The sequence below is a fragment of the Castanea sativa genome, chromosome 9, assembly GCF_040712315.1.
Source record: "Castanea sativa cultivar Marrone di Chiusa Pesio chromosome 9, ASM4071231v1".
Classification (NCBI taxonomy): domain Eukaryota; kingdom Viridiplantae; phylum Streptophyta; class Magnoliopsida; order Fagales; family Fagaceae; genus Castanea; species Castanea sativa.
In genome coordinates this window covers 358884-384511 of record NC_134021.1, presented here as the reverse complement: position 1 = coordinate 384511, position 25628 = coordinate 358884, and the positions used below count along the sequence as shown (strand labels likewise).

Genomic DNA, 25628 nt, shown 5'->3' with positions numbered 1-25628 from the left:
TTTTCAAGCTTGATCTTGAATTGTGCATTGAAATCTCCAAGTTTGATGTATTTGATTTGATGTCAATGGCTGTTGGCTTAATCTCGAACTAAATCAATATGAATTTGAAGGAAAAATCCTACTTTGATTTGAAAAAGTAGGAATGAGCATTGATTTTGAGGGAGTAAGAGTGCTTTTTTGGACTTAGATATGACTCTTTATTTTGGCAGAGTGTTTTTCTTTCTAAGTTTTTGTAATTTTTTTCACATGAAAAACCTATATTTTTAGGTGACTCAATAGTCTTTAATTTAGAATTTTCCTTCAGCATTTATTGAGAGTGAATTACAGATTTTATATTTAAATTTGTATTTAATTTTGGTCTTGCATTTAATAAGAATATTACATGTGCATATTTTCTTCTAACGTTGCTAAATGACTATTCAATACTAATAAAAATGAATTAGACAAATACCAGTCATAAAGTTTTCTCTTCCTAGCTCTCTGCAGTTTTGGAAAGTAAAAGAAACCAACTTGCGTTTTCTCATGTAAGATTCAAACCTCTGAGATTTGAGTATCAAATTGTAGTAGGGGATTTTTAAAATTTTTTTTTTTAATTTATGTATGGCTCTTGTCACAATCCATCTATTATGCATTTTCTCACAATCCATCCCTAGTATATATATTAGTATAAAAAATATACTTTTGGCTCTAAAATTAATATACTTGACCTCCCTCTCCCAAACAATTTACAAGCTGACCCATGAAAAAAAAATGAAAAAAAAATTATCAAATCATCTCTTCTCTAGTGGTCCTAAGAATATACTTTTGCATTTGGAAAATATTTTATATTTGACCAATTATTTTACTGCAAAACAAACATTATAAAATGTGATATCTTACATTAAAATAAACAAAATATTAATTACATTACATATTTGAGAAGCGTTATATTCATAATAATATTTTCATAATAACTCATAAATAATAAATTATTATTTATTTTAATTTGAATTCACAATTAAAATTATTTTTTTGTTGACCTGGCCATAAAAACCTGCCACTTAACCTCGCATTTCTCTTACATATGTATATTCGGGTTAATTGGGGCCCTTCCAAAAAGATTTTTCCAGATCTGAAATCCTTTTCCAGATCCGTGATCCTATTTTGTCCTTCACTGCTCGAGAAAGATCTCCTTCTAACTCCCGAAGTATCTGCTTTTTAGCAAGAATAGCAATAGGGTTATATTCCATCGTGAAAAATGAATTAGGGTTGTGCACAATCGCAATGAATAATGCCTTTAACTACCCAAAAAACAAAGGTCCTATAGCCGCGTTTTTAAAACGCGGCTATAGCCCATACAAACAAAACCAATTCAGCTTTTGTTAGCCAACTAGGAAAATCTAAATTCCATAAACGTTCTGGTGATTTTGAACATTAAAAAGACAACAACCTGCCAAAACTTAGCAATATATTGATACAAAACCTAGATATTCCATATACTTTACAAATTACAAAATAATCAATTATAAAAATTTCGTACTAAACAAGATGATGGGCATTACAGTTCACAAACACAATAAGTAGGGGCTAAGGAGGTTTATTATTTGTAATTTTGCAATGCTAAAAAGAATGAAGATAAGAGGATTAGACAAAGAGAAGTAATTATTTCAAATTTTCAATATTAGAAAGTGGTAGAGTTACCTGGCTCATTCCTGGCCGCTCCTCATATGATAGACACACGCATTTAGCAGCGCAACTAACCATTCGAGCCATTTCTTCAGAGTCAAAGTTCTTTTCCAACCTTTTATCAACGAGAGCATCAAATTTCTTCTTTTTCAAAGCTGGTGGGAGCAAAGGCTTTGCCTAAAATTCCATAAGAGTAAAATGTTATTTGTCTCATGTCACTCAAGTTATGCAATTAAAATGCTGCATCTTTTAAGAAAAAAAAAATATAGAAGTTATAACAGCCTAAACTAAATGAGGATACACTAAAAATTTCCTTGTATCTGCATGTCTAAAGGGCCTAGAAAATCTATGAATTTAGAACGCTTTATTAAAATATAATGAACAAGAAATGACATGAGTTTACTTTCTCAAACGCATAACTGAAAGGATATCAACTATCCTATACAAAAAAAAAAATCAAATCAAATCAATGAATCAATATACTATTATTATAGAAGGTACCCTACACTCTTTTCCACCACCAGTTCTTAAAGAGGATTTACCTATCAAAAAAAGTGTTCTCTTAAGAGTCATATTGGCATCATTTTATGGGAAGAACTAATTATGTGTGGCAAGTTTATATGATATTTAATAGAAAATAAGGACAAAGGAGTTGCTAATGCACACATAATATAACTTTAAGAGGTAAAATTCAAATTCTAAAGTTTCAGAGCTTAAAATTTAAAAACTCCCAAACTTAAAAGATGTAATTGCACTTTAGCCTAAATTTTTTATTAAAAGAAGAACCTAAAATTAATTCACACATACATATAAACATAGAATAGGACACCATAAAGGAATAATGAAAACCTTGAACAAAATTTAACTACAAAATTGATTATAGCATGAGGCTACAACCTTATTCAATATTTTTTTATTAGAGGTGAATTTTGACAAATTAACTATTGGATTACATCTTCTTTTTATAAAGTCCATGCTTGCAAAATTTCTAGAAAATTAAGGATTAATAGCTATGTCATCAATAAATTGTTTAAATTGCAAGTTTTTGTAATTTAAAATTATGCATAAATTAAAAGCGCTTATAGATCATATAGTAAATAATATTAGATTGACACAAAATTTGAAATGTGTATTAAGAGAGTAAAGAATATGCAATTCAACGATTAAAATTTTAAAATATATAGTAGTTTTTTTTTTTATTGAGTAATGTTGTAATTTAAGGCTACAACCAATTTTGTCGGTAAACTTTATCCAAAACCTCTGCCCCCATGCACACATACTTGCAAAGATTTTTTGTTCCAAACAAAGTGATTGCTCTTTTTAATATTTCAACAACAAAAAAAAGAAGTTATATCCCAAGATGATCTGATTACATTGACAAAGTATAGTGAACAATTAAGGACCAGTGATCGTGGTATACATACCCACTCAACCATGTTATTACCGGAGAAGGGTTGATTTTTTCCGATAGGTTTGAGTCCAGTAATCAACTCCAAAAGCACAACTCCAAAGGAGTAAACATCCAACTTATCAGTGAGCTCTCCATGAGAAAAATACGTTGGATCCACATAACTGTATTTGGTGAATACAGGATTATTTCAAGATATTAAGAAACAATTAATTCAAAAGTTAAAAAGCATATGCAATAGCCAAGCCATCATTGCTTTTTAAGCATTAATTAGACTGCTCCATAACTAAAAGTCATGGCAGCACCACAACTTTGCAGAAAGAACACAGAGAAATGGATCTTACCCAAAAGTTCCCATTATATTAGTGTAGTAGTAAGCATCAGCACCTGGTAAAAACCTAGCAAGCCCAAAATCTGCAACCTGAACAAAAGATCCCAGGTACATTATTTATCATAAAAGTCAATATTAAAAAAGTATTTAATTACAAAATGAGTATGAAGTTTTTCCGCATAACTTATGCCATGCAAACAGCACCATGCAATTAAATGACACAACTTTCTGTTTGTTGTGGGCAGAGGAAAAGAGAAAAAGGAATCAAAATTTTTCCCATCATGGCAGCATCTCCTGATCCATTCCAAGCCAAGGATAATCGAAATGGATCTAAATCTAGAACTTTCAAAACTCAATCACAGATATAGATGGAGAAGCAAGTCAAAAATAAACAATGGAGACATTCATGTATAGATATTTGAAACTAAACAAATAATCCTGAAACTTGTTAACATGTATAGTGTTGTGGGCTTTAGGCCCAACTAGTTTACTTGTATAGCACACATTCTTGTACTACACTCTTACTTGTACTGTACTCATATACCTCCTATATAAAGGCACTCATGTATATTATTTTAGTGAGAAATACAATACTATTGAATTCAGCATTTCTAACATGGTATCAGAGCCACTGCTCTGACCTTTTCTTAGCAGTCTTGTCTTTATTGGTGGTACTCTATTCTCAACATCGCTTCCACCATCACAGCAGCCGACGTAGTTTTTCGCCGTAGAACCTCTGACGTCTTCCAGTCATTGTCCTTGGGTTTCGGACCTGCAGCTGCCGTCGTTGAGGAGTACCGCACCACACAGATCACTGCACTTCCTATCTCCGCCATGCATCTTGCTCCAATAAATATTTTTTAGGTACCACAGTGATCGCCTCTTCCCGATCTACTCAATCGTGGAAGCCTCACAGTAATCAGAGCCTTCACGCGCCCTCACACACCATCCAAATCTTCTGCACTAAAGCTCACGCGCCCACGCGTCGAAATTCTTCCTCACGCGCCGCCACGCGCTCACACGCGCTGCACGCGCCAGACTTGCACCTGTTGACGTCAGCCCTAAGTGACGTCATCACTGCCATGTCATCGCTGACATCATCGTCCATCTGCGCTGCTGACGTCACTCGCCACGTCATCGTTGACCCGCGTTGACTTTGACTTGAAGGTTGACTTTGACCGTTGACTTTTCTACAAGGTTGACTTTTTTGTAGTCCAAGTGCTCCTTATCCAGTTTTTCGCGTAGATTTCATTTTTGCAATCTATTTTTGCATATTTTGCTTCTAAATGAAGAATAAGGACAGGTCTTCTTCCTTTTGCAACAATCGTCGCCGACAATCCAGCAAACGTTTTTGCAATTTTTGCAAACGTTTTTGCCATAATATTGAGACTTGCTATTAGCGCAATAAATCAGCTGTTTCAATTCCTGCTGCCACTATTAACATTAAGAGTGTCCAACCAATGACTCCCGTCTCTGCACAGTCTAAGTCTTCAGGTCGCACTTTCACCATGTCCACAGATGACCTTAAAAAAATCATTGCCAATGTCATTCGTATGGTTGGTAATGCATCTTATTCCTCTTCTCTCTCAGCTTTATCCAGTATGTCTCCTTCCTCTTGGCTTATGGATTCTGCTTGTTGCAATCACATGACACCTCACTCGTCCTTATTTTCTGAACTTAAACCTGCACCACACCCTATTACTATTCGCACAGCAAATGGTTCCACAATGTCTGGTCATAATATAGATTCCGTTTCAACCTCCAACCTCTCAGTTTCTAGGGTCTTTAATGTTCCTGACCTTTCTTACAATTTGTTTTCTGTGGGACAATTAGCTGAGTTGGGTTATCGAATTATATTTAATTATTCTGGGTGTATTGTGCAGGATCCAAGGACAGGACAGGAGCTAGGGATCGGTCCCAGAGTTGGGCGTATGTTTCCGGTGGACAACCTTCGTCTTCCACTTGTTGCTCCTGTTTCTATTGCCGCAGCTGCTGCAGTTTCTTCTATTCCTTCCCTTGCACTTTGGCATGCTCGACTTGGTCACGCATCTTCTTCCCGTGTACAACAATTGGCTTCTAGAGGTTTGTTAGGTTCAGTATCTACAGAAAATTTTGATTGTGTTTCATGTCAGTTAGGAAAACAACCAGCTTTGCCTTTTAATTCTAGTGAATCTATATCCACTGATATCTTTGACCTTATTCATTCTTATGTTTGCGGACCTTCCTCTGTCTCTAGTATTGGTGAATCTCGATATTTTGTTGTCTTTGTTGATGGTTACTCTCGCTATAGCTGGATTTTTAATATGAAACATCGTTCTGAATTATTGCAAGTATATTCTAATTTTGCGAAAATGGTTGAAACTCAATTTTCTAAACGTATCAAAATTTTTCGATCTGATAATGCTCTTGAGTACACTCAATATGCTTTCCAAGCTGTTTTGCATTCCTATGGCACTGTTCATCAACTAACTTGTCCAGGTACCTCTCAGCAAAATGGTAGAGCCGAACGAAAATTTCGTCATATTCTTGACACTGTTCGTGCTCTTCTTCTCTCTGCCAAAGTTCTTGCTCCTTTTTGGGGCGAAGCTGCTCTTCATGCTGTTCATGCTATTAATTGCATTCCCAGTCCTATCATCCAAAATCAAACTCCATATGAGCGCCTTTTTGGGTCACCTCCAGACTATCACCACCTTCGCTCATTCGGCTCTGCTTGTTTCGTTCTTCTTCAGCCACATGAGTATAACAAACTTGAACCTAGGTCAAGACTTTGTTGTTTTCTTGGCTATGGTGAAACTCAAAAGGGGTATCGGTGTTATGATCCTATTTCTCATTGTCTTCGTATCTCCCGCAATGTTGTCTTTTGGGAACATCGCCTCTTTGTCGAGCTCTCTCACTTCCGTACTTCTCTATCTTCCTCTTTTGTCTTAGATCTATTTCCAGATGAGACACATATTCCTTCTGTAGCTGCTCCTGACCCTCCTATAGCTAATCATGATCCTCCTGTAGCTGCTCCTGATTCTTCTATTGACTTCTTTGTCCAACCACCAAATATCCTTGATCCCTTTCCTAGTTCCCTCTTTAATGAACAGGTGGAAGATGAACAGGTGGAAGACGAGCTACCCAACCTTGATCTTGGGTCCCCTGCTCCTGCTCCGCCTGAAGATCATGCACAAGACATTCCATCTCGTCACTTAACTCGGTTAAGGTCCATTCCTGCACATTTACTTGACTATCATTGTTACACTGCCCTTGCTACACTGCACGAGCCTCACACCTATCGTGAGGCTTCCACTGACCCTTTATGGCAGATTGCAATGAAATAGGAACTTGATGCATTATCTAAAAACCATACTTGGGACTTGGTCACTCTCCCCTCTGGGAAATCTGTGGTTGGTTGTAAGTGGATCTATAAGATTAAGACTCACTCTGATGGGTCCATTAAGCGCTACAAAGTTCGTCTTGTTGCAAAAAGTTTTACACAGAAGTATAGGATTGATTATGAAGAAACCTTTGCTCCGGTTGCTCGTATCTCATCTGTTCGTGCCCTCTTAGTTGTTGCTGCTGCCAGTAAATAGGATCTTTTCCAGATGGATGTCAAAAATGCATTCCTTAATGGGAATTTAAGTGAAGAAGTTTATATGCAACCTCCTCCTGGTCTCTCTGTTAAATCAAACAAGGTTTGTCACCTTCGACGTGCACTTTATGGCCTTAAACAAGCTCCACGAGCTTGGTTTGCCGAATTCAGCTCTACCATCTCTCGCTTGGGTTACATGGTCAGTCATTATGATTCTGCCTTATTTCTTCGTCGCACTGACAAAGACATTATTTTACTTTTTCTGTATGTGGATGATATGATCATAACTGGTGATGACCTCAGTGGCATTCAAGAACTCAAGGATTTTCTCAGTCAGCAGTTTGAGATGAAAGATTTTGGACATCTCAGCTACTTCTTGGGTCTTGAAATCACTCATTGTACAGATGGACTTTACATTACTCAAGCTAAGTATGCCTCTGAACTCTTGTCTAGAGTTGGACTCACTGATAGCAAGACTGTTGACACTCCAGTCGAGCTTAATACTCATCTGACTCCTTCAGGGGGGAAACCATTGTCTAATCCCTCTCTTTACAGACGCTTAGTTGGTAGCCTAGTTTATCTTACTGTTAGTCGTCCAGACATTTCCTATCCTGTTTACCAGGTGACCCAATATCTGTCTGCTTCACGATTGACTCACTATGTTGCTGTTCTGCGAATTCTTCGGTACCTAAAGGGCACTCTCTTCCATGGTCTTTTCTACTCTGCTCAGTCTCCTCTTGTTCTTCGTACATTTTCTGATGCTGATTGGGCAGGAGATCCCACTGATCACAGGTCCACTATTGGTTATTGCTTTCTTCTTGGTTCTTCTCTGATTTCTTGGCGAAGAAAGAAACAAACTCATGTGGCCCATTCTAGTACTAAAGCAGAATATCGTGCCCTTGCTGATACCACATCTGAGCTTCTTTGGCTACGATGGCTTCTCAAAGACTTAGATGTGTCTACATCCTTTACTATCCCTCTTTATTGTGATAACAAGAGTGCCATTCATATTGCTCACAATGATGTCTTCCATGAACGGACTAAATACATCGAGATCGATTGTCATTTTATCCGTTATCATCTTGTCCATGGTGCTCTCAAGCTAATCTCAGTCTCCTCTACAGATCAACTTGCAGATATCTTCACCAAGTCACATCCTAAGGGACGCCTTTGTACTTTGGTTGACAACCTCAAGTTGGTCTCACATCCATCTTGAGTTTGAGGGGGGCTATTAACATGTATAGTGTTGTGGGCTTTAGGCCCAACTAGTTTACTTGTATATTACACATTCTTGTACTACACTCTTACTTGTACTGCACTCATATGCCTCCTATATAAAGACACTTATGTATATTCTTTTAGTGAGAAATACAATACTATTGAATTCAGTATTTATAACAAAACTTAATAACCTTACCTTTGCATCAAAGTTATCATCAATAAGAATATTAGCTGCCTTGATGTCACGGTGTATGATCTTAGGCTGACCTGAAGAACATTTAGCTCCAAAGGAGAGTGAAGCTATAACCAGAAAATATTTTTATTGTTTGCTAAAGATAGAACATAAAGGAAACTCACAGTCCTCAAGCAGATATGCCAATCCTTTTGCAGCGCCTAGAGCTATTTTCATTCTATTTGGCCAGCTCAGAGTAGGTGCCCCCTCTCCTGCAATTAATGTCATTTTTCTTTAATAAAACAATGTTTGGTAATTTAGAAAATAAGGTTACTAGACCAAAATCAAGTTGAAAAAAAAATGATCTCAATCTTAACAACACATTGAAATCCAACTTGCCATTAAAACTCTCAGGACGGTATAACCCTATAGGAATGCTACTTGAAATGACAACCCAATGATGCTACTCAGTGAAGTTTAATCACCAATTTGACTATTTTTACTCTCTCTTTTTCACATAAGGTTATTAAAGAGGTTTATGCCTCTCCACTAATACTTTCGGCCAATTAAGTTGCATTTAAGAGGTTTGTATCAATTAGAGAAATTTAGAGAAATATTTAACAATGCAAAAGATTAAGAGGTTTGTATCAATAGAGAAATCTAGAGAAATATTTAACAATGTAAAAGATCTTCTTGTTCTACAATAACTCAACTTCTCTAATATCATACAATGATATATGTCATCTTCTGATTTTGCTTATATATTACCATATTTTGAAGCAACTCTTGAGTTCATAGTAAATTAAGTATAATTTTTTCGTTTTTTGTTTTTTTAAAAAAAAATCGTTATACATTTCATAAAGTAAGCCCCAATTCAATTACTTTTGACAATTTTATCTACTAGTTCTACAATTCTACTTATACAACTAAAATCTTTCAAGAATCTTATTACTCCAGTAACAAGTTTGTTTGGCATGAATTAGTTTTGCTAACTTATTTTACTATTCAGTTTATTTTTTGCTACTATTCATGAGTCTCACTGCACTTTTTGGCACTATTCATAAGTCACACTTTACTATTTTAGCTAATTTTTACTTTTATTTATAGTATTTTCAACAAAAATTTTCAGTTTTAACAAAATAAGCGATTCCAAACAGACACTAGATATTTTCAGTTTATAGCTCTTTCATTCAAGTTTTACTATAAAAATGCTTTCCCTTGGTCATTTTTTCTAACCCGTGAAACTTTATGTAATTCTTGAGGTCATCATTCCAGTAAACCTGCACTTTGTGAACTAGTGATGCAAATTCTTGATTGACTTAGAACCGACATAGGAAAAATTAAGTGGAGCTAACCAATTGTATCATGACTATGCTTAAGGACCTTCACTTTTTTAATAGATTATCTTGGGGAAATGATAACTTCTTGCTCTATTCTTTCAACAACAACAGGACATTTCTGTTTGTAAGAACAAAAGAGACAAATATATTTTACATTTAAGACCACCAACTTGAATTATTATCCCCCAAGAAAACAAAAAAAAAAAGGTTACAGATGAAACAAAATAATATAATCACCAAAAAGACTTACCATGTAGATGAAAATCCAACGTTTTGTTTGGGACAAAGTCATAAACAAGCATTCTCTGTGTCCCATCTATGCAGTATCCAACCAGTGAAACAAGGTTTTTGTGATGGATACGGCTAAGGGTATTAACCTCTCTCCGAAATTCCTTCTCCCCCTGTTCACTTCCAGATTTCAACTGCTTAACTGCAACCTTTTTGCCACCTGAAAGGGTTCCTTTATGAACATAACCAAAACCACCTTCACCAAGGGATTCGGAGAAATTGTTAGTTGCCTTGGCTAAATCTTCATATGAAAATTGCTTCAGAGAATAATCTGAGAGGTTGCCAAGGGATGGTAATGGCTTTTGTTTCTCAGAGTCTGGAACATCAAAAGGTTCATCTGGAGAATCAACGATCAGCACAAAAAATAAATAAATCAGCGAGTATGAGTTAATATCATAATGAGTAGCAGTTTCTGAAAATACATATAGGCTAGATCATAAATTAAATGAAATATTTTCATTATCAAGAAAAATGAATAATAATATACAGCGTTCAATGAGATCCATTTGATGACAAAAGGTAAAATAAATGGATACCACTCCCACGGCCATGTGCTGCACCTCTTCTTCCATGAGAAGCTATTATTGGATTGAGGAATTATGGGAAATTAGTTCAGAAAAAAGAAAAGAAAAAAAACTTCTGGTTGTACTTCAAGAATGTTAGGCATCTGTACCTATGTTTGTAAATAGTATTGTGTTGTAAGTGACGGGTATGACAGTTAGCAATAAGTAGTTGGATTAGTTAGCTTAGCTGATAATCTGGAGGTTAGTTAGAAGCTGATGCTTGTATAAGAAGAGAATAGTTCATTGTATCTTGTCATTGATGATTAACATTGTGCTTATGAAACTGACTCTCTCTCTCTCTCTCTCTCTCTCTCTCTCTCTCTCTCTCTCTCTCTCTCTCTACATTTCTGCTATGGAGGTCTAGGTGCCCTTGAAGTGACCTACTACAATATCCCTAATCCCATTCTGATTCATAACATCGGTATCAAAGCCGACCACCACGTCGAGTAATTAAATGCAACTTGTTGAGTATGAAATCAAATAAGTTACAGTTTCGTGGTCGGATCTCGAAAGAGGTAACTTAGAGGTTAGATTAAAATGTCTTGTTAAGTCATTGAATAATTGATATGTGAGTAGAGTTGCTAAACAAAATTTGAGTAAAAGATCAACATGAATGCCTAGGAATTCACTTTATTTTTTTAAAAAAGGTTATAGCTAGGAATTCACAGCCCTCATCGTCGATTTCAAGAGCTAATAACAACATGAAACATAAAAACCAAATTATAAAATTCACGGATATATTCACCAAATGTACAGATCATAATCCTTGACTATTAAAATAGGGGAAAACCCCATTACTCACTACATGAATAGATCAAAGCATGTAAAAGAAAATAACTGAAGTAATTTCAAATTTCTCTCAGGCATTTTGTCACACTTTTAATGGTGATAAGGCTAAACTCTTTTCATGTGTAAGGCCCTAAAAGTCCCAACTATTATAGGTTATGTGAGGGCAAATATAAAATTCAATCTACAAATTGTAGACATGAAGTTGTAAACTAAATAAGTGAATTCATTTGATAGGAGTATCTAGATTTTGAATATATTTGAATTGTTATTAATTAAAGTTCATATAATTTGTTCAAAATACTTTAAATTATATGTGCATATATTTTAACTAATATTCCTATCTATTAGTACTTAGATAAACGTGGTGATATAATCTATTCGATTTGGATGATAAAGGCCATAAAAAAAAATGATTTGGATGATAATGATAATAATAATAAACTCAGGGGTTGGTCGAGTTGGTTGGGCTCTCGATCTCAAGATGCTTGTACCGGGTTCGACTGGGTGTGCTCCCTAGTTCGAGTCCGGCTACTTACACTTTGAAAAAATTTCTTGAGCCAGCGATTTATCTCATTATGGGCCCACCTGTCACGAGCAGTGATTAGTCTCTAGTTAAAAGTTTTGAGAATACACTGTGTGATAGCAAAAAATAAAAGCAATAATAATAATAATAATCATAAACAGTAAACAGATGCTTTTTGTTAACAAATGAAAGCATGTATATAATTGAAATTTAGGGTCTGTTTGGTTTGTTATCTCAAACTTACATTTTTACATTTTAAATAATATGACACACATTTTTACATATATTTTTACTCACTCATATTTCAAAAAATTACAAAAATCTCATTTTAAACTACAAAAATTTTATCTCAAACTTCTCTACCAAATATTTTTAAAATTTTAAAAAAATTGTTTTAATTTTCAAAACATTACAATAAATTCACATGAGATGTCAGGTGGCTCATAAACCAAGAGCCACAACTACCGCATAAAAGAAAAAGAAAAATAAAGGATGGTATGACTCAAAACATGAGAACAAGGGAATAGAAGAAAGGGTGGGGCAGATTGAGAAAGCTTGAGTAAGAGATGGAGATGACCAGCGACGTGAGATGACAACAGGAAAAATGTGATAACGACAGCAACGACGTGATTTTTGCCACTAAATTCTTCCTCTTCTTTTTTCTTTTTCACTTTTTTGTACGGCCTGTGGCTAGTGAGTAAGTTCCAAATTGCAAGGGCGGCAGGGAATTCAGGTTTTATGCGTGGCAGTGTGCGTCTGAACTCTGAAATTTTCAATTTGCGAGTTTTTAGAAAAAACCACAAATAGACAATTTTGCTCACAACTTGCTCATATGATAAGTTGTGATAGGTGAAAGGGTGATCTACTATCACTTCTTCACTAACCACAACTCGCTACATGAGCGAGTTATGGATAAAGTTGTACACTAGTTTGTGGCACCAGAACTTCCCTTTCAGAAACAAAGTCAAGAAACAAATGGGCCTTTTGGTATAAGAGTTTAAATAAATATTTTCAACTTTTAAACACATTTTTACATATTTTTTTATCCACATGTATTTCTAAAAAAATACAAACAATATTACTATAACATGTTATCAAACACCTCCGAAATCATGGAGTCAGATTTTCAACGTGAATCATGCGGTATTTAGGCAGTGTTTATAGTATTTGTAGATAAATAAATATACTTATTAAATAAATAAAAATAAAAACAAAAAACCTTACTTTTACCTTTAGGTCCTTGTGGTTGTGTTAAAGCACCACTGTCAGTGTGACTGTAAATATACTCCTCCTTCTTGCCATTTCTTCGTCTATAGAAAATTATGAAAATCCTCACCAAATACAACAAAATTATAATATGTAAAGGATGGATAAGCAACCCTACCTGAGCATGCAAAGTTCCCCTAGCTCATGGGTTGGCATTCGAGGACAAGTGTTAGTAACAGGGGGAGGGAGTGGAGTGATTTTATTTTGCCTTCGTGTCACACGGCTTTTTTCCAATAGAGTAAATGCAGATTAGAAAGCATTCAAAAACTAGTTCAATCACATGACATTTATGTTTTTTCCACAATTGGAACTATAAATACTGAGGCTATATCCTCATTGAAATTAAGAGCAAAACTCAGGTAGAATTACTTCAGTGTTATACCTTGAGTTTTTCAGTTAAATTCAAGCACATACATGCATGCGTAGGTCAATGCAATAAAAATGGTATTATCTTTCCCAAAGATATTTAAATTCAACTATATAACAGCTAGCAGTCACATGTTGAGTATAGTTGGGAACTTAAAGTCCTTAAGTTTTATTCATAAATTATTGATTGTCCAATTAACTACTTTATGCAGCAAAGCTCTCATTTCAACATGTATCAATTTTTCAACAAATACTACTATAATATGAAAAAGATGGATAAGAAACCCTACCCAAGTATGCCAAGTTCCATTGCTGCTTTGTACTGGAAGGGAATCTCCATTAGGGAAGCCAAAGCAAAATCTGTTTCTTTCTTTGAGGGTGTTACAACTCTAGACATAATTGCAGTAAAGTTAACAAACTACAAACAGAGAAGACATAGTTTAAAGTCAATGCATGTTGAATTATATTCAACTTATATGGAACGATACAGAGAATTACATGGAACTCAATCGTGTACTACTACTGTGATACCTGAAAATTATCATATTCACGATGAGGGATCTTATCATCAAAGTTCTTCATGCCTTCCCAGGGTCCGTCACCAACGCCGACCAGAACAATTGACAGTGGATAAAAACTGGAAGTTAAAAATATAAGTGTCCGTGCCTCCACCATATCCACTTATTTCTCAGTTAAAAGTAAGCTTGTAAATTATTGTACAGCATTTATGATTTACCGACCAAAATTTTTAATCTTAATCTTAGGACTTAGGTTGAGAGTGTTGACAAACATTATTTTGAAATAGTTATAGCTAGTTTGAATGGAGAGGAAGTAGAGAAGAGTAGAATAGAGTTGGTTGAAAATTGAATTCAATTCTCCTGAGTCACAGCAAATTTTGACGAATCCCATTTGGACAAAACAAGGCTCTCTGTACGTACACTTTGTCTAAAGATGATCTATGACACAGCATATTTCAAGTCAGCAAGTCTCCTCAGCCCTAGCCCACCATTAATATTGCAAAAGCCTAAGTGACTTTTGCAATGCCCTTTATTACATTAGCACCATTCCAAAAAAAAAAATTTGAGAAAAATTGTCAATGGTTGCCATTACTCTTTAAGGAATCACACTGCCCCATCTAAACTTGTATAGTAACCAGAACAGACTGTATAACTGGCAAAAACATTCTATTATAGGACCACGGTATCCACTACATTGCTCACTGCAAACCCACAACAACTAACATAACCAGCACTCAACATATCAAATACAAGAATTAATATAAATTATGGCTTTGAATTCATCTTGTAGTAATTTTTTTCAAAGACTCCAATCTCCAGTATATATATTTTTTAATACTGGACAAAAGAATGCCTACTCTAGTTTTTTAAAGAATAACACACAAAAAGGACAGCAGAATAGCTCATAATGTAATTATAGAATATTGAAGATAAACTATAAGATCAAAAGGCTTGGGGACGGGGGAGGAAATTTGACACAAGCCTAAGGAGAAATTTTAAATAATTAATCTGCAAGGTCACCTTGCATTGACAATTGATTTGATTGTTTCTTCTTCTTGTGCACTTAGTTCTGTAACTCTTGTATTGGCGCTTCTTGTAACCTTCAGAATAGAAGACATTGCTCAAAATAAGAATAACTGTGTGTATGCAACAATGTGTCAGTTCAAGAGAGTTTGAGAGATGACTTTGAATTTAACCTGGCCATCAGCAATGAGAACCAGTACATGGTGCTGGCCACCATTTTTCTGTACAGTGTCAATTGCAGCCTCAATTACCGGAGCATAAGAAGTTGGCCCTTAAACACAATTACACAAATCGAAGCCACGACTTTTGAGATAAAGCAAAATATTATAGAATGATGTGAAACCAGAAAAGTCCATGGTTTTGATAATGAAAAGCAATTGCCAATTAATGAAAATATCAGCTTTCAAGAATATAAAACCAACCTCTAAGTTGCAAGTTTGGAACTATTTTTTTGTAGCATGAAAAGACTCCATCAAAACCATTGCAAGGTGAATGACCATCGTGAAAGCTAAACACGCCATGATCTTCAGTACTTGCTATAACAGAAAATAAATCCAGTGATTATATGAAAAAATGAGAGAAACTTGTCCTGATATTCTTTAGGGCACTAGACATACCGTCACCAAAACCATAACAAGGAATTAAGTTGCATTTGCAGAAAGGGGATAAAGTCTTCCCAATGATAGAGATGGCCTTCTCATACGGATTAAGTTCATCTCCAATTGTATGCAAGCTCCGCTTATTGAATGAGACTTTGCCTTCAATAACAAAACCAATGCATTGGCTTCCCAGATATACAAATCAAATGCAAACCATTTTGACAAATAAATGATATTAAAAAGACAAAACTGTTGCATTGCCTCCACTTTAGATTCTCGACCATGTGATCATTGCATTATAACCAGACTGGATAGGCAGTGGCATCATAAGTAGGAGTAGAAATCACATGTTAACAAAGTACAGGGGGGAGGAGAAACAGCAGATTATGTGTTATAGAGGGCCTGCTAAAGATGCAATGACCTTCACTGTAATGCCTTCTACACCAAAACTATCTAGTGTCAAGTCTAATAATGCATGACCTTAAGGTTGAGAAAACACCATTCAAGAAGATAATAAGGAACATATATAGTAATTCTTTTCTATTTAAGTTTGATTATACCCCAGGGTTCTGTAAGGGCGAATAGAAGAATATTGACTAGGGGATATCAATTTCTGCTCCATGAATAACTCATACAATAATGAATGAAACTGTTTAGCGTGCCATCCTTACTGCCACAAACCTTTCAATTCATTGCTTGCAGTGAAATCAATTCCAACGATAAGATTGGTTGATTCTAGACCTGCCTCTCTCAATGCTGCAATAACCTATTAGAAAAGAGAGCCCATTCAAAAATTCAACTTCATGTTAAAAGTAGTTCTAAATATATCATGTATCAGATGATTTTGCAATGTTATTCTTGGCATGCAAATTGTTGCCAATAATTTCCAAAGTCACATATTATAAAAATTCAAAATCCAATGATTTGATGAATGGCAAATGTACAAACTGTCATCCATGGTTACTAAAATTTAGCATTTTGTCCCAAAAAACTCAAATTTAAAATAGTCATATAACCCATATTTGAGGGCAATGATCTTTCCAAAAAATTCCCTTTTTCATAACAAAACAAAAGCAAATCTCGTAGCAGAAAATATTCTTTGAATAAAAATATGTGTTTGGTATGATAGTTTATTTATTTTACTTATTTAGGACGAAAATTAAAAGTTTGGTATTTCGAGATTTGGGTATTGTGGAACTGTTTTCCTAATGGATTATTTATTTAGTAGCCTACCAATTTGCAATTTGTTTATGGGGCAGTTGTATTGATACTTAAGGTCTGTTTGGATATCATTTATTTTGCTGAAATTGAAAACTTATTACTGAAAGTATTGTAAATAAAGATAAAAATTAGTTGAAATAGCACAGCAGACTCATAAATAATACCAAAAAGTGTAGTGAGACTCATGCATAGTAGCAAAAATAAACTGAATAGTAAAATAATTTTAATTTTTCATTGGTATCCAAACACACACTTAGGGTCCGTTTAGTTGGAGGAGTCAAAAAGTAGGAGGATAGAAAATGGTGGGGGATGGAAAAGTGGGAGAATAGAAAATATTTTATTTTCTCTCCTTTTTGTTTGGTTGAGAGTGAAAAAGTGGAAGATGAATAAAATGAATTTGCATAAATTTATTCATATACTCTTGTTGAAGAATGATACTTAATTAAAACAAAAAAAGTGACAAATAATCACAAAAAAAAGAGCAATCATCCAATTTTATTAAAAAAAAAAATAATATCCAAAAAAAAGAAGAGGCAATGTTACTGCTAAAAAAAAAGAAAAGAAAGAGAGGCAACAACCCAGAAAAAGAAAAAAAAGAAAAAAGGCCAACGGTACTAAAAATCAAAAGAAACAAAAAGAATAAAAAAAAGAAGAAGAAAGGCAATAGCCTAGAGAAGAAAAAAAAACAAAAAAAGGGCAACGGTACTACCCAGTGAAAAAAAGAAAAAAGGCAACTGCCCAGAAGAAGAAGAAGAAAAAAAAAAAAAAGCAACTTGAGGAATGTGCACATGGATATTTTTGTCAATTAAGAAAAAATTTATCCTCACTCAGTTTTCTTTTTATTTTGGAAAAAAAAACTTTTTGGTGAGTCCAGAGAGAAAACACCTAGGCCCCACTATTTATTTTTCTCCCTCCCCACCCAACTAAACACTCTTAAAAAAAATTTCATCTTATTTTCTCTCCAAAGTTTTTCATCCTCCTTATTTCACCTCCAAACAAACACACCCTTAATTTTCGAGTTTCTAAGACATATGGAATCAACGTTTTCAATCAAGAAATATTATCAAAACTAGGTTTTATATTATATACACTTTGATTAGGTAGAATAGAATTTCGATCTTCTCTAAAAAAAAATAGAATAAAAATAAAGAATTCAAAACAATATAAACCAATCTACTGAGCACGCGTTCTTTTTTTATAAATTTTATAAGTAAATGAAAATAGCAAAAACTAAATAAATTTAAAAAAGAAAAAAGAAAAAAAGAGCACATGTAGACAAATGAAGGAAAGGAAAGCAAACCTGTCCAAGTGAGTGGAAATTATCAGGGATGTAACCATATTTCTGCTTGACTGAATACTTTCCTCCTCTTCTTGGTCCATGACTACTACTACTATTCACTGATGGTTGTCTGGACATAGCTGTAGGAATATGATACGACATCGTTCTTCCTCCCTTAAACTTCCGTTACTGGTAATAATACTACTTGGTCGCGGCGGCTGGTCCGATTGGGTGTTTTCCGTAAACTTGTTTTCAGTAGAATGAAACAAAGCTAAAAAAGTAAACGATTGGTGTATTTGTATTGTATTTTAGTGGAATGGTTTCTATTTTTGTAGCTTTATAATACTACTAGACCTGTGGACGTGGTTCAGATTATTGATTCTGCTTCTAATGATTCAGAGGATTCTTTCTAGTACTGGTCGGAATTTTTGTCACCATTATTTATGCATCTGGGAAATTCTTACCTACTCCCGGAAGCTGACCTTGTAGTCCCAGCCAATAAGAGCAAAACATGTATCACAGTTTACCAGTGGATAGATAAACAAAAGCTGAAAAAGTTGTAAGATTGCGTGGCTTACTAGAATATACTGTTGTTGCCAGGTACACCATCTTTGTAAAACTTGAATTCTCATACCATACTCCAAACTCAAAAGTCAAAAGATTATACCAATTACAATAACTCCTAGTATTTGTCTTTTTCTAGCTGGCAGCAAGGAGTTACTCAAAAAATGAAATTTTGAATCCTTGAGATACTTGCAAAAGGTCAAGGAATACATCTTTTAATACACACTTTGTTATAGCTTGTTTGAGTGTCAATGCAAAAAGTTTGTATAAGTGATGTAATCTAATTATCAATTTGACTCCAAACAAATTGTGATAAATTGTGTGACAAATGGTGTCCCAAAAAAAGCTTGGGAAACTTGCCCTACCTCCATGCCATTAACTCATTCGTTTTCCCTTCTCTCTTATGTTTTGCTTCCTCCTTTCATAATGTGTTAGGCTATCTTGGTCCTTCCTTAGGCTAGTGCTAGAACATGGGTCCAACTGATTTGGATGGCCCAAAGGGCTTTCTTGAGTGGGATTTCTTGGCCCAACTCATGAAGCAAGAAAGGATGGGCTCTCAAGCCCATTCCTTGTAATAATGAGCTTGAGTCTAATTCTTTAGGAATGTGAAGGTTGTCAGGCAAAAGCCCAACCCATGTAGGCCCTTAAAAAAATCAATTTTGGGTTCTTCCTATGGCCTTGAATAAATTGGGCCCATTTTAATTTCCTTTTGTTGACTTGACATAATTTTTTCATTGAGGTCATGCTTGTGACACATCATATATTATTATATAATAAAAGTTAGACTTAGATATCGTGGTTACGCCAAGTGATTTTATCAAATTGTAGAAATTTTGTTAAATTTTTAAAAATACATATATAATTTTTTTAAGGGGAAAAAAAAAAGCCTTTGAACAAGCTACAAAGCCTACAATTAGATTGACACCTCATATTATTCAGTTGTTAATTATGAGTTTTTTTTTTTTTAATTAGTCCATAGGGAAATATTAGTCCATATGGACCAAAAAAAAAAGGTCCATAGGGATATATTGTAGGGTTTGTATATTCAGGTGATATGCTTCTAAAAAATTGATGGACCATGTTCTTGCATCAATGATGCAAAAGGGTGGGGACTCAACGATAGGTCCGGTTACGTACCCTAAGGTATTACGGAATGATAATATTGTTGTTTATCATTTTTTGTTGTCTATCATATTGATAAGTTTAACATGTATTTCATACACTTGTAATCTATCTAATATATAAATCATACCCTCGTAAATCCTAATCCTGGAAGATTAAATGATTAAACATGTCATTTTCCTCCTACTTATTGGCGTCAAATCCTCTATAGATCTGGTATATATTTCATAAACATCAATTAGTATTAGTTATGAATCTCTTTCGTTGAATAATTGTCAAATTATACTGGGTCTTTATATATTAAATGGGGCACACGATTAACACGACACTGCAAACTTCCATTTTTTATTGTTGGGTCATCCATGATGGCATTGAGAGATGTGAACTCGCGTGAAGTGTTATAAATAAAAATAATAATGGCTTTCTTGTTCTTGTAGAATAAGTAAATAAAATACAGTGGATAATTAAGTTTCAATTTCTAGTAGCCAAGGTCAAAAATAAAAGCGGCCATAAAAAAAAAAGTCAAAAATAAAAGCACTCTTGGTCCTTAAATGATAGCTAATAACTGATTTTAGTATTTAAAATTGAAAGTGATTGCTTTTAGTTCCTTAAATAACTATTGTATGTACTTTCTCAAAAAGAAAAAGAAAAAGAAGACTATTATATGTAGAATTAAAAGTGGCCACTTTAATTAAATTGAATGTTTTTTTTTTTTTTGGTGGTTTGTACAAGACTTATGTGAAGGTGTGTAACAACTCATTCAATTGAAATTTAAAACGATTGCATTAGTTCCTTAAATGACTATTATATGTCGAGAACTAAAAGTGGTCACTTTAATTAATTTGAATGAATGTTTTTTGTGGTTTGTACAAGACTTATAACAAAGGTGTGTAACAATGAGTTTAATGTGGTATAAGATTATGAAAGAACTCCACAACTTAGACTTTGAATTAATGGCTTGTTAACAAGAAAATACAAATTTCCTTTATCGGACCGTACCACATATAAGAAAAAAGGCTTAAACAAAGGTTAGCTACAAAATTGGTTGTAGTCTTAGACTATAACCTTACTCAATAAAATAAACAATACTACATATTTTGAAATTTTTAACTATTAAATTGCATATTTTTTACACTTTTAATACACATGTCAAATTTTGTATCACTAAAATATTATATAGTATGTGATCTATAAGTTTATATTTTATGCATAATTTTAAACTATAAAAACTTGTAATTTAAACAATTTATTAATGACATATTTATTCATCTTTATTTTTTTAGAAATTTTGCAAGCATGGAGAATATAAAAAGGAGATGTAATCCAATTGTGGATTTGTCAAAATTCACCTTCAATAAAAAGATGTTGAGTAAGGTTGTAACTTTAAGTTACTGTCAATTTTGTAATTAAACTTTGTCTAAAAGGCACTATAATGATGCTAAACCAAATTGTTTTTTTATTTATTTTTATTTTATTGATATATCATGCCAAATTTTGAGGGTCTTAAGCTGGAGGAATATCTATATTAGAGATTTTCAGCACAAGCTTTATAAAAGCCCAATAGAGAACCTCAAAAAACCAATCTTAAGAATATCTAAGAGAAGATTAATTCTTTCAGAAATTGATTTCATAAGTTTTCTTTGTTGTTGTAAAGATAATAGAGAATTAGAGATGCTTGAACTTGATAGATGCGAGTTGGAACTTGGAAAGACCTTATTGGCGTCAGATGAAGCACTAAATAATTTTTTTTTTAACCAAAAAAAAAAAGGCTTTCTTGTCCATGAATTTTTTAATATTATAATCTCTTGTCCCTGGAGTTTATTTTATTTGTTTGGAGTTGGTAACTTGGTCTCATAATTTTTTTCCTTCTATTGTATTGAAATGGTTTTCCATGGAAATTTTGGTGATTTGCCACTGAGTTGTGTTTAGGCTTGGGAATTTTTGTTATATTGCGACCCAACAGTGATTGCAATGTTAATTATGACTCTTGACTTAACTGACAAAGATGTCCAACAAAATAGGAACACTTAATTTGAGCCAAAAGAAAATGACAATTTTCGGAATTAATAATTAATCAGAAAGAAAAAACTACATCATCTGCACAATGAGATAAGGCGTGGGAATGCTAAGATCCCAAATACATGATTTCTATGTCACATTGGCAATAACATATAAATTAAGCTGTCACAGAAGTCTCCACTGCAACCTTGCCTGAATAAGCAACTTCTGATTTTATGTCAGCTTCCAAGAGTTCTGGTATTGCTTCCCTAATGTTGTGAATGCTTTCTAATGCATAATCTGCACCTTTAACTCTCTGAGATTTGCCAACCTGCATTTTGGAGTAGGCACAGTAGGATACACGTTAATGTTGTGAGATTTTATTGTGTCCCAAGACTTTCACTTTCTCATGAAGCATATTTATAGTACAAAATTTCCAATGACTTACCAAGACAGTGTGAAGGCCCAAACATTTTCCAGCTTGTATGTTGCGGACACTATCCTCAAAGAACAACTGAAAGAGCAAGAATATAGATGATGAAAGATATGTTAGTAAAATTTTAACACAGAAAATTAAAAGATGATACTAAAATTCTAAAAGAAGATGATAATCTTACAGTTCTCTGGGGGTTTATATTGGCTATTTTGAGAGCCCGTTCTATGGCATCTACTGATGGTTTGCAGACAATGGGTGTCTTTGGTAATGCCAAACTGGGGTTTGGCTGAGCAAAATGCCCAATGATATCAAATATTTTAGAGCTACTAATAGTATTGGTATTGGTAGAAGTAGTAGTAGTGCTTAGTCCCACAAACTCAATATCATCTTCATCATCAGAAACGGTGCTCTTGTGAGTGGGATTAAGGGTCTCAAAGCAGATAATCCCTTCAAAACAGTCTTCTAATCCAAGCTTGTTAAGTACTTTGACTGCATGAACCTTGTCTGCATTTGTGAAGATCTATTGGCCAAAAAAAGAAAAAAGAAAAAAAAAGATCATAAGAAATAAGAAGACAGTCACACCTCTGGCCTTCACTAGGCACCATGATACCATTTGGTAATAAATTACTTACAACTTTCCTATAAGGCAGGCTCAGCAAAAGACTTCTCATAACTGGATCAGGTTTTAAATTCTCATAGGGTAATCTCCCATGAACAAAACTGTAAGACATGAAAATGAAAGGTCAATAAAAGTTCAATACCAATACAACAAGAGGCGTACAGGATACAAAAAGGAGTAAAAAAATTCCTACCCATGGTATTCATCATAGTCAAAGTCATAGCCAATTGCCTGCAAGGGAGAATCCCACAAGACATAATTTATCACTTGTCATTTCACCAAACAAAAAAATTGAAAAAGAAAAGCCACGAAAGGCCAAAGGTTCCCAACAAAATAAAAAGGGAAAAAATCAAAACCATACCCTAAGACCAGCCATTGTTGTTCCATAATTCTTGTATAATAGGTTACCCAAGTGAAAGATTTTGCTCTTGTCTATGCCAAGCTTTTCAACCATATAATCTACAACAAAGGAATTATCCATAAACAGATTAGAAATGCAGAATTGAAAATATAAGAGAGAAATCTGAGGCATAAGTAGTTCATAACTACCATATAGACTTACCTTCTATATTCTTGCTGCATGATGTTGCAATACCAGAACTAAGGGGATATAGAGTATCATCCAAATCTGCAAGTTTAAACAAACAATTAGTTACAATCATTACCTGAGGAAATTCAGATTAGCACACAAAATGTTTTGAATAAGAAGGCCTACCAAACAGAAGGCAGTCATATTTTGGCCTCTGAGTCTGCCTGAATTCCATTTTGCTCAGCAACCCTTGAATAGAGAACACAAACGAGTGAACACTAAGCTCCAAGACAACTTAAATCCAGCAAAGTTTATATGAACATTCATTTTGAGCCTGAAACGACAAATTTTCATGGCTTCTAAATAATTGAGGCCCCTATTGACTCAGATCATCACCATAGGAAATTATAAAAAAGGGTATCTATTGAGGATAAGGCTTAGTCAAGTTTCTGGATGGACAATCCACATCCACTTACTACAAATTGAATCAAAAACAGGTGGACCAGTTCACTTTATTGGGCTAAAACACCTTAGCACGTAACTGAAAGCTCAAAAGTTTCCATTTTAAAACAACTTGCTGGCGATAGCTATTAACCTCCTCAGACAAAGGCAAAGGCATAAAGGCATCATTAGAGATCTTTAAACAAAGTTCATGTGATTTAGCAAACCTTTTCCAGAGTGTATTATAACTTTAAGCATCAAATACAACTCATTAGACACAAACTTCAGGCCGAACTAAAAAGGAATTATATTAAACTAGAAATGGATTATCACTTTAATCAACAAGAGCTTTTACGAAACATAGCTATCAATGAAAGGACTACAATATCACTTTTTAAAGCTCAACATAAAATAACCATTAAAACAATAACAAACATTGAGTACACGAATCAAAACCGGGTTTATTGTGAACCAATTCAAAACTGTAGTTTAATTTGTAACAAAAATGAACCTTGGCCATATGATTTCAGTCATGACCCAACATTTAAAAAGGTCGAAAATGTTAGAATTGGAACAATAAAACAACAACAGAGACTCCAAACCTTTAAACAAATGTAACCAAGAAAACTGGAGAAAGAAGAAGAAAACACGTCCGAGATACCCATCCATTGCTAAGGGAATCAAAGAATGCAAAAGCCAAAACCAAATAACATAAGCAATACTCAAAACTCCAATGACCCAGAACCTAAAAAATGAAAAAAAAAAAAAAAAAAAAAAAACTGAAATGCTAGAGAACTAAGGACTAAAGTGCAAGAATTGGACTTACCAAATTCGAAATGAGCAATGAAAGAAAAGAAGGAAAATTGGGTAATTATGAGAGAAACAGAGGAACTGCAAAGAGAATGTGAAAGATTGAAGAAGTGGGGGGAGGAAGAAGTGAAAGAAAGGTTGGCTTAAATAGGCGTAAACCGTTGCCTCTATCTCTCGGCTCTATGATTTGAAAACTAATTAAAATATTTTATTTTAGTATTTTTAATAGACACGTTTCATTAACTAACTCAGGGACAATAATTTAAGATAGGGACTGCTTAAGATAGAAGGAACAAGGAAGGTAACAGGAAGGCCACGGAACGTTTCGACTTTCGAACGTTAAAAAAACCCGTGTAGGATTCTACTTTTAATTGTTTCTTTTGTCCATAAAACTCCCATTTTTTCCTCAAAAATTCTAGTACTGGTCGGAATTTTTGCCACCGTTGTCTATGCATCGGATTATGAGCTGTGGAAAAAAGAAATGATAGTTTCGGATTTGTTTAAAAACTAAAAATACTATTAAAAAAATAATTTTTAAATATATATATACTACTGTAAAACCCAATCTTAAAATTATATTTGCTAAAGTCTATGCTTACAAGTCCTATAAACAATACACCGAACCCACAGAAAAACACAAAACGCTAAGCGGTGAGAAATAATTTCGTTGCGGTCCAAATTCCACCTCCGTGTAACAATGATAAATAAGCATCACAGTTTACCACGTGGATAGATTAACAAAAGCTGTAAAAGTTGTAAGATTGCGTGGCTTACTAGAATATACTGTTGTTGCCAGCTACACCATCCACCAAATTGTGAATTGTCACTAACTCATTGGTCCAGATTTTCTATTTTGGATCTAAACTCTAAAAGCCTAAACGACGACTACTACTGGTCTACTAGACCCGTGGTTCAGATTATTGATTCTGCTTCTAATTTTTCAGTATTCCGGAACTGACCCTG

At 34.2% G+C, this 25628-nt stretch overlaps 2 protein-coding genes across 3 annotated transcripts; both read right to left on the bottom strand.

The window, feature by feature from the left end:
* Positions 1 to 1031: 1031 nt before the first annotated feature.
* Positions 1032 to 18601, bottom strand: LOC142609406 (uncharacterized). Of its 2 annotated transcripts, none has more exons than XM_075780987.1 (17): positions 18168 to 18601; positions 16328 to 16412; positions 15665 to 15805; positions 15470 to 15583; positions 15221 to 15318; positions 15045 to 15124; positions 14038 to 14143; positions 13797 to 13924; positions 13259 to 13363; positions 13099 to 13184; positions 9962 to 10336; positions 8557 to 8643; positions 8396 to 8466; positions 3418 to 3494; positions 3090 to 3237; positions 1681 to 1842; positions 1032 to 1190 (listed from the first exon to the last, which is right to left on the bottom strand). In XM_075780987.1, the coding sequence occupies exons 1-17, from the start codon at positions 18306 to 18308 to the stop codon at positions 1077 to 1079; spliced, it is 2118 nt and encodes a 705-aa protein (XP_075637102.1). In that variant the 5' UTR covers positions 18309 to 18601; the 3' UTR covers positions 1032 to 1076. The 2 variants fall into 2 exon arrangements, with proteins under 2 accessions (XP_075637102.1, XP_075637103.1); XM_075780988.1 differs by having other exon boundaries at positions 13105 to 13184.
* A 3239-nt stretch (positions 18602 to 21840) lies between these two features.
* On the bottom strand, positions 21841 to 24818 carry LOC142611411 (suppressor of disruption of TFIIS). The gene is made up of 9 exons (XM_075783530.1): positions 24682 to 24818; positions 23601 to 23663; positions 23448 to 23513; positions 23247 to 23344; positions 23079 to 23116; positions 22899 to 22986; positions 22448 to 22786; positions 22279 to 22344; positions 21841 to 22161 (listed from the first exon to the last, which is right to left on the bottom strand). Exons 2-9 carry the CDS (start codon positions 23647 to 23649, stop codon positions 22009 to 22011), a joined length of 897 nt encoding a protein of 298 aa, XP_075639645.1. The 5' UTR covers positions 23650 to 23663; positions 24682 to 24818; the 3' UTR covers positions 21841 to 22008.
* Positions 24819 to 25628: the final 810 nt, after the last annotated feature.

Coding starts and splice junctions, on each gene's coding strand:
- LOC142609406 (XM_075780987.1), bottom strand. CDS start 18,308: ATGTCGTATCATATTCCTACAGCTATGTCCAGACAACCATCAGTGAAT. Junction 14,144..15,044: donor AAATCAATTGTCAATGCAAG/GTGACCTTGCAG, acceptor TTTAACTTCCAG/TTTTTATCCACTGTCAATTG. Junction 3,495..8,395: donor ATGATAACTTTGATGCAAAG/GTAAGGTTATTA, acceptor TCTTTTGTTCAG/GTTGCAGATTTTGGGCTTGC.
- LOC142611411 (XM_075783530.1), bottom strand. CDS start 23,649: ATGGAATTCAGGCAGACTCAGAGGCCAAAATATGACTGCCTTCTGTTT. Junction 23,514..23,600: donor ATATGACTGCCTTCTGTTTG/GTAGGCCTTCTT, acceptor TTAAACTTGCAG/ATTTGGATGATACTCTATAT. Junction 22,345..22,447: donor ATATAAACCCCCAGAGAACT/GTAAGATTATCA, acceptor TTGCTCTTTCAG/TTGTTCTTTGAGGATAGTGT.